This window comes from Lepisosteus oculatus, chromosome 3 (assembly GCF_040954835.1).
Source record: "Lepisosteus oculatus isolate fLepOcu1 chromosome 3, fLepOcu1.hap2, whole genome shotgun sequence".
Taxonomy (NCBI): domain Eukaryota; kingdom Metazoa; phylum Chordata; class Actinopteri; order Semionotiformes; family Lepisosteidae; genus Lepisosteus; species Lepisosteus oculatus.
Window position 1 is genome coordinate 27351273 of NC_090698.1, and position 9118 is coordinate 27360390.

Sequence of the window (9118 nt, forward strand, 5' to 3'; positions counted from 1 at the left end):
CGACCACGCTCAAGATTAGTTACAAATTTCTTCTAATAAAAATACATTTAAAACATATAATAATTCATTTTCACTTATTAAAAAACAAACCCGGCCCGAGCCCGAAGTTGTACATTAAAAACCGTCCCAAAACCCGATACTTTGTCGGGCAGCAGACCTCTAGGGCAGTGTCATGTGCAATGTACGCATGGAAGAGTTCTTCAACAGCTTATTAGACACACAGTTTTGTTTATTTCCTTCCACTACAAGTAGCTCTCCCTAGAGAGAGCAAGAGGCTTTCTCATGTTGGAGAGGGGTCTTTTTCATCCACATTCAAAACTGTGTTTTTTGTAATTCCGGCTTGTTCAAGACTGATGTCCAGGGCAATGTTCAGGGGTCTGCGGGGGTACATTGTGCAGATGGTGTAAATGGCTGGGTGGTAACCAATCTTCACCATCCAGTCCAGAAGTACCTGTATGACAGGAAGGATAATTATTGTTTACACTTTTAAGAATGCATACAAGAATGGTCACTGAAACCGTATAGTTATTTAACCACAGGTTTTTGCCATTATATCCTTTAAAAAAAGAATGTCTGCATCTTACACTTATCTTTTCATTTAAATATTTGGACAGTAAAACTATATGGCGAAAACAAACTGGTTTAAATAGCTTTTTATATTGCTTGTGGCTGTGCTACATTGAAAAGTGATGGAGAGTTAAATGAGCCTTAGAATTCCTTTAATGATCCCACCAGGTCAGGTGAGCAGAATTCAACGGTACTGTCAAGAAGCAGAAATGAAGGTAACTATGAGCACTGAAAGTGGAATTAATACTGGTTTGAACCTGTGCGGTATCCTCAACTTTCTGCTGAGGACAAACAAATTTCATTAGAGTTGCAGAAGAATTTGTAAAAAAAAAACTAACTCAGGGTTGAGATTACAAAATGTGGGTTTGTTGCAATGTTAAATGTCAGGCAACCAGTCAAAGATAGAGGGAGGGGAGGACAAAGTGACCTTGCAGAGCATGATGGAGCAATGAAGACTTGGCATCACTTGTGTTTAAAGGGAGCAGTGTCCATTTGCCTGCACGGCCCCTTCTTTTGCTTCCTATAGACACAGTCTTATAGGACCCCACAGAATAATGGTATCAGCACTTTGACTGCTGCTACATTGGAGATAGCCTGGTAGTGAGGTAGTGGAACCTCTTACATCACAAGGCAAGATATTTGAGGGCTTTGGGGGAAAAAAAGACTTCCAAGTGGAAATATATAAAATTGAGGTAAATCAACCATTAAAGAAAAAGAACTTTGGCTTGCTGTGCATTGTAGGATTTTGAACTCTTTTCTTCCACACAAAATTTAGCCTCTTGTAGTCTGGTAGACCAGCTGGGCATTAAAAACAAGGGGGATGTTTTGGAAATTGCTGTCCAATCAAGACCCAGTCATCTCTGACTGTCTACGACGTGTTCAGCAAGTCACATTTCTGTGATCTTTTAACTTGCTTCACTTGGAGCTCGTTGTTTCAACTCCTAAAAGCAAATAATATTTATATTATAGTTTATGAATTGTAGTTAAGACAACAGCCAGTGGCACACAAGTTCTCTAAACACTGTGATTTGCTGTTCTTTTCTCCTGTTTCTGCATTGCAGATTTATATTCAGCACTTCTGGAATACTATGTAAATTATGCATGTGTTACTGATGATACATTAGGTTTACTTCAGCTTGAGGGTGTTGCTGCTCCTGGGCACAGTGAACTCTTATTGCCAGCACGGCTCCTGCCCCCAGTCCACTGACAGGCTCCTCCACCATGACCACCAGCAGCCTTGTCATTTGACAGGAGAGGTAGTGCCGGAGAGCAGTGTCCCTGTGCTGGAAAGCTGAGAGAGCCCTTGCTGTCTAATATCAACCTTGTCTGGGACGTGATCTGCCTACTGTGCAGCACCCCTTCAGAAAGCAGTGCTCGCAGCGACAGCTGACATGACCCAGGCCTGAACATGCATCGTCCAGGTGACGGCTCAGCCTGCACTCAGAAGCAGCAGCTAGGAATGGCTTTTACTTGTTGAACCTCCTACAAGTTCCATGATGGAGGCTTTTCAAAAGGACTTTCTTAGCTTCCTAATTTAATTTAAAAAATACCTAACAGTTAACCACCTTAACAGTGGGTACTGAACCCATCATGCATTTTACCAGGATGGCATTTATATTAGAGTGGTGGAGTGCTTAGTGTTGCTGCCTTACAGAGCTGGAGCCCTGGATTAAAATATGGATCTGAGGTGCTACCTGTGTCAAATGTTTGTGTGGGTTTTCTCCCACAGTCCAAAGACAGAGGTAAGTAACTTGTTAATTCACTTCTGGAAAAACTGGCCCTAGACATGAGTGTGCCTCTGTGTTTATATCTGTCTGATGTCCTGTCCAGTGTGAATCTTGCCTTGCGCCTGATACCTGCTGGGATAGAATCCAGCTCCCCTGCAACCCTGTATTTTAAAGCAAAGTATATCTTAATAAATCTAGCTAAACATAAAGCTATCACTTGTCTAGAGAATTACAGAAGTAAATATCTACTAATAAAGCCTTGACCTGTAATACCTGTAAAGGAAAACCAAACATTTAACATCTATGCCAAGACTCAGAAGACGTTAACAGCTTAGATTCAGTAACATACCACTCGAGTAACAGAAGATGGCGCAATGGAATCCTTGTGAACCCAGCGCTGTGTTTCTTGAGGCTTAGTTTCTATTTATGAAGCTTCACCTAGTCCTCCTAGTTTGAAAGGCACATTAACAAACATCCCCTCACCCACAAATCAGCACATTCTGAAAACACCTTCAATGGGAACTGGACTCAAGGGAACCTACTTGTGAGCTGTGAGACTTGAGAAACGTCCTTCTGAAAGTCCTTCCGCTGGTACATCTGAGAGCCACCCTGACTGCCTGCAACACCACAGGAAAACGTCAGCAGTGGCAGAGCTACTTCTAAACATGTAAAGACACTCTGTGAAGAAGGGAATGTAAAATCTTAAATATTGAGATCTTTAAGATTAAACTGGAGTCATCAGATTCCTGACACTACTGTTACACTTAGTCAAATTTTAAAAATACCATATGCATGAAATGCACCTCAAATTCGCAGTGCATGCCTATTGTCTGACATTACTAAATTACTACCTTGTGCAAACAGATCTTTCTGGGATTAAAGGTGTGATAACTGCAGTGTGGATTTGATAAACAGCACAGGGCTTCTGTTAATGCTACACAGCCTGTATAGCCACTGAACTTGGCCTTTCATTGTCCTTGGTGAACTAATCTCTCAATTTTGTAACTTGGAACTAATTTATTTACTTTGTGTATATTTTCTTTCTCATCATCTGTGAAATACATTTTGTGATAAAGGTATTGTGTAATGTGTTATGTCTATTAAATGTATTGTGTAATGTGTTATGTCTTAACCTGCCTGCAAAGCAAATTTACCATCTGGGACAATAAAGTAAGAAGGGATACATAGTTAACTCTATGACATGCATTCCCTCCCCCCATACACAATGCAAAGGGCACCAGTTCTTTCTGCTTCCTGGTAGACCAGACATGGCAGCCAGTTAAATTATTGAATTTATCTGTTTCAAAGCAGGAATGCCTTAAAGGCTAAACATTGTCTGACATAAGCAATTTGCAGTATGCAGGCACAGAATCAGAGGGAACATATTACCTACCCCTTCAGAGTCTTCTGGTGGTTCTTCAGGTAAAACAACAACCTGTATAAAGCCAACAGATCAGCCTGTAATTCTGAGATAAACTGTTTTGCTGAAATTAAATGTACATTTTAAATAAGGGAAAGACAACACGCAAACATGTAGTTCTCTGGTGTCTGGAACAAAACCTCAGAGGGAAATTAATCCAAAATCCATGACCACAAAACCTAGCGAGTTCTCTATTAAAAGTAATTACCCAACTGTACCTCTAAATAGAAGTACTGTACCCAACTGTTTGCAAAACATGAAAGGAAAATGAAAAACAGCACCATTTAAAGGAGAACTGCAGTCCCAATTTCATCGGACTGGTTATTAACTCTCGGTAATGAAATAAATTCATTGATGGTTTAGAAAACAATTACAACTTTCGAATGAAGTACATAATTGTCAACTTTGTAAAAAAGTACTGTAAATCACCATGTTGTCACACACCTCTGGTTCCTGGAGAGTGGGAGTTCCCACAATTTGTGATGGGATGTGGCCCTTCCTGCTCACTAGTCACTGTAATAACTAATGAGATGTACGAGCGAATAAGTACAAGTTGTGCAGCAGATATTTCACCAAAGTTCCAACATGATGTGCATGTGGAGTTAACAAGTAAGTTCCATTTATCCGCAAAACAGTCTTGCAATCGAGAGCATACTTCTGTTGGATTAAAAGAGATGTATTCACAGGCCTGCTTGTTTATAATGTAATATAAAATAATAGGGCCAGAGCACATCACCGGACGTTTTGTTGCCTTATTCTGAATGGCTTTGAGCATCCCTGGAAATTTCATCTAGTTTGTGATGAAAATTGGAGGTTTTATAAGTTACTGTGCACGTTTTACTTTCATTGTGGTTTGAAATGCACTCACTGATGTGGATTCTTTCGAACCTCGAAAAATAAAAAGGGAGTTGCAGTTCCCCTTCAACGCTGTGGGAGTTCTGTGGTTTTACTGGCTCTGTGGTGGGCACCTCTCTGGTGAGCTCCTCTGAGGGGCTGCGTCTGTGTTCAGGGTAGAGGAGTGGGGGTTATTTGAAACTGAGTGGCTTACCCTCTTCTGCTGGGGGGGCTCTGAAGGAGGGGGGACCCTGACCAGAGTCTCCGGCAGCCTCTGTCTCCTCATGGCCTCTCGGTTTGGAGTGTCAGAGGCAGGCTCCTTGCCAGCACCGGCATCCTGATCGGAGGCTGCACTCGCCTGTACAGAGAAACCTAGACAGTCAAGACACCGGGCCGTTCCCTCCTGGGAAGTTCCTGGAGTGTAGATTAGGTTTGCCCTGCCTCAGATGTCGATTCAGATAGTCCTCCCTAGACAGAGCTGCTCTGTGGTGAGAGCCCTGTGATTCATTTGTAGCCTTCTTTTTTTTCTTTTGTTTTCAAAGATACTGCATCAGTTCCCACTGCTCTTTTATCCTCAGCAAACAAGAGGGTAATTACAGCTACGTGTGACTGCTTAACTACTTTTCTATCGTCATGGCCTTGTTTCCAAGTGCTGCCTTTTTGAGGCTTAGCAACATACAGCAACCTTTTGCACCTACATCTAAAATCTAAGGCTCTTGTTCCTGGAGTTGATGTTTAAAGTTTCCAGACGAAGACACACAGTGGGATGGCTCTGGGATCTAAAATGATCTGGGACTACATATTCTCTAAAGCCACACCTGATTTCCCCTTTCCCTTGTGTCCTAAAGTGAGCTCCTATCCTCACCCGAAGTGCCTGCCCCGCCGACAGCTTCCAGAGTTCCCCAGTCATCCTGTACAGCTTCTCCTGCTTCTTCCTCAGCCTGGACTCCTGACGAGGCCTCAGCACAACCTCCTGATATGTGGAAGCCTAATACGAAACCAAGACGAGGAAAGGGTTAAATTTGCAGTTAAACTAACGGATTTGTTGGACAGCAGATTGTCAGCAGATTGTTTTAGTACAGCGAATAAAAATAATCCCAGATTTCAGATACTTCCAGTTCCAACCAGAATGGTTGTGGGAGTGTGGAACAAGCTGCCCAGCCATGTTGTTGAAACCGATGCTTTGGCTTCCTTCAAGACCTGGGATCAATGAACCACTATTGAAAAGGGTCAAATGGCCTCATTTCTTTTCTAACTGTTCTTGCATTCTTACATTTACAGTTTTCTAAGGAATTAAAAATGTATACTAAGACCACTGCATACTCCCGTAGACAAAAGACAAGCTACAAAACTTGTCATAAAATAATAAAACGAGACTAGAGATTAAAGTATTTAATTTACAGTCCTATGTGCATTTGTAATTTCAGCAGTACATCGCCTACTGTGCTAAAAAGTCCTAACTGCCTCTCAGACTGTACCTCAGCAAGAGGAACAGAGCCATAAGGTTAAATTACTACGCTCACATCCTCATGTCTCAAGACTGGAGAGGAGCTCTCAGTCACAAGCATTCCTTTAGCAATGACTTTTTTTTTATACATGCTGCATCATGATAGAAATATTTCTGGCACTGACACACGTCTCACTTTGACTAACATATCTGCCTGTCTGCATACAGATAAATGAGATTTGGATACTAATATCCTTGCAGTGTAAACAGCACTGGGAAAGAACTGCAGGGACTGACTGTATTGAGCAAATGGCCTAAAATCACCAGTGCAAAAACGTCAATCGTACATGACCCAGCATGTACTTTCTCCTGTATTGTAGCACCACAGACTATTCTGACTGATACCAGGGCAAAAATAAGACACTTTGAGTCCATAACATTCCATTCCTGATACATGAAAAACCTGTTGAACAAAGCTTTCTTGAACCACGAGAAAAGGCTGAACACCGCAGACACCCACCTTCTCATTGTGTTTCTCCTGTTGTTCTTTCCTGGCCTTGTCCCGTTCCCAGTTCGCTTCATCTTCAGGTACTTAAAAAAACACATCAAATGCATATTGCATCAGACTCTTGGTGCCAAGGGTAGTCTCTGTGATTATTCAAGGTTATTAAATAAAAAGTAAAGGAAAAAAAGGGCAATGTTGGTAAAATACAATACATTTCAAACCCTGGCTGCACAGAAAGTCAGTGATAACCAATGACCAAATGTGTTGCGATGAAGCCGGTACTATTGCCTTTCTCGTGGGAGCCGAGAGGTAAGTCTGCGAGTATACCCAGAGTGTGGAGTGGCTGACGCTGACCTTGGGGACAGACCAGGTGGAGAGTGGACTGGAAGAGGGATCTCAGCCGTGGAAACACTGCCGACACCAGCCACGTAGCCAGAGCCAGCACCAGGAGCCCTCGCCCGGCCAACAGCAGCACGCGTCTCACACCTGACAAGACACACGGGATCTCCCGTTACAACAGGCAATCGCAAAGAATAAGTACACGTCTGAGCGCTCAGGTATGGACGAACGCACTGGGCTGAAGACCCAGTCCCTGGCTGCAGGACCGCCCAGCAGAGTGAGCAGATAACTAGGCTGTAGCTGCAAAGGTGGTGGGGAGGATATCCGCAACACAGAAGAAAATGAAAAGAGAAGTTTACTTATGAGATATACACATGCACCTTTTCCACGTAACGACGCCTCGGATGATTAAAATTTCGAAGAGCTAGAGTGAAAGTGAAGGGGCAAGGTTTTGCGACTTCTTTCCAAACGATACTTCAGCTGGAAGAATATACATTATTTGCATCACTGGTCGAAAATAACATTTTTATTAAATGTCTCGGACAAACTCATTATGGCATTATATGCAAAATTGCATGGAATAAACCTTTACTTGTTCCTTTGCAGCCTAAGCATGCTGACGCAGCTACCTACTTGAACTACTTCAACCCAATTATTAAAAAGACATGTACAAAAGCTTCGTGTCTTCCTCTCAGACATTTTCTTTTATGAAATTAATGTTTCATAATTGAAAGTTTATGAAATTTTGTTTCACATTAATAAAATCAAGCAAGAACTTTAAAAATAATAAATGCATGAGAACAGTGATGATCATCATGTTACAAAACAGCTTTTGGTGTGACAATTTCATAGGCAGAAAAACTGCAAAAATTAGAAACTATCAATTACCGAGACAGTTCAGATAAAAATATAAACGTTAATTGTGAAAGGAGCCTGATGCTGATTTTTATACATCGGAAAATTGGTGTTCATGGAATCCTTCAATATTGTGCGAATTTATAAAGTTGAAAAGCTATAAAACTAAATTACGATATTTATATTTATGTGCTGTGATATTGCTTGGTACGTATTACAAACACACTTCCATGAATAATAATAAAAAAGCGAAAGAACAGAAACAGGTCAAATAAATTATTTCACGTCACTAAACAGTTACTAAGACGGAGACCTTTTCTTACCAACATTAGAGTTTTTCCACAAAGCAAAACAATAGAAAGACAGAGACACTATTCCGAATAGTGCAACTGTCTTAAGCTCAGCCATCCCCTTTACAATCTGATTTAATTAGCGAGTATTTTTAAGATCGCTGTATGTAGTTCCCCATTGCTCTTCCTGATTGAAACGCGTATTGTAAGCTTGGCACCTCTGGGAAATGTAGTTAAGATTACTGAAGAAAAAAATCATTGCTGCCCTCTAGCACCCAAAAATGGGATTTCTTGACTTTTCTTCCAAGGGTGCATCACTAAAGAGCAGAGATACTGTATACCTCAATGTTTAAAAAAAGAGCTTCATATCAGATACAGTATATATTAGAAAATATTAGTTTATATCAGATACAGTATTTAATTTTTATTATGTATGGCTTAAAGTCATACATAATACATAAATTCTGGATAAACTAATGGTGCCACTGGCTCACACTAAGCATTTTTTTTTAATTGTTTAAAACAGTTTTGTCTGTTGTAGGCTTGTTTTTTATTAAACTTTTTGATTCTGATCATACAAATCTTGCTTCAACAATGAGGGAATCCTTCAGTCTGAATCAAAGTTTAAGATGCGTTTAAACGGTAAAGGTGATTTATTTATGCAAGACACAATATCATTGTGCCAGCAGCCATATCACCCTGTAGCTCTCAACTGCCTACCCGCTGAAGCTAAGCCGGGTTGAGTGTGGTCAGTACCTGGATGGGAGACCTCCTGGGAAGCTATGGTTGCTGCTGAAAGTAGTGTTAGTGGCACCAGTGGGGGGCACCCACCCTGTGGTCTGTGTGGGTCCTAATGCCCCGGTATAGAGGCGGGGACACCATACTGTAGTGGGTGCTGTCTTTTGGATCAGAAGTTAAACCGAGGTCCTGACTCTTCATGGTCATTAATGATTCCCAGGCATTTCTCGATATGAGTAGGGAGTTATCCCAGTGCCCAGGCCAAATTTCTCCCCTCGGCCTTTACTGTGGCCTCCAAATTGTCCCCATGTATGACTGGCATGGACTGGTGCCCCGTCCAGGGTGTACCCTGCCTTGTGCTCGTTGCTTGCCAGGTAGGCTCTGGCTTAACACGAC

At 41.6% G+C, this 9118-nt stretch overlaps 1 protein-coding gene across 2 annotated transcripts; it reads right to left on the reverse strand.

The window, feature by feature from the left end:
* Positions 1-208: 208 nt before the first annotated feature.
* Positions 209-8194, reverse strand: ubxn8 (UBX domain protein 8). 2 transcript variants are annotated; one of them, XM_015336825.1, is made up of 8 exons: positions 8018-8194; positions 6855-6986; positions 6516-6586; positions 5414-5536; positions 4763-4906; positions 3688-3729; positions 2837-2911; positions 209-451 (listed from the first exon to the last, which is right to left on the reverse strand). In XM_015336825.1, exons 1-8 carry the CDS (start codon positions 8100-8102, stop codon positions 281-283), a joined length of 843 nt encoding a protein of 280 aa, XP_015192311.1. In that variant the 5' UTR covers positions 8103-8194; the 3' UTR covers positions 209-280. The 2 variants fall into 2 exon arrangements, with proteins under 2 accessions (XP_015192311.1, XP_015192305.1); XM_015336819.1 differs by having other exon boundaries at positions 6828-6986.
* Positions 8195-9118: the final 924 nt, after the last annotated feature.

Bases quoted from the DNA above. Each gene is read 5' to 3' on its own strand.
- ubxn8 (XM_015336819.1), bottom strand. From the start codon at position 8,102: ATGGCTGAGCTTAAGACAGTTGCACTATTCGGAATAGTGTCTCTGTCT. The intron at 6,587-6,827 runs GTATACTCGCAG...TGTTTTTTTAAG, and splicing joins TCAGCCACTCCACACTCTGG to TACCTGAAGATGAAGCGAAC. The intron at 3,730-4,762 runs GTAAGCCACTCA...GGCTTTATACAG, and splicing joins AGCCCCCCCAGCAGAAGAGG to GTTGTTGTTTTACCTGAAGA.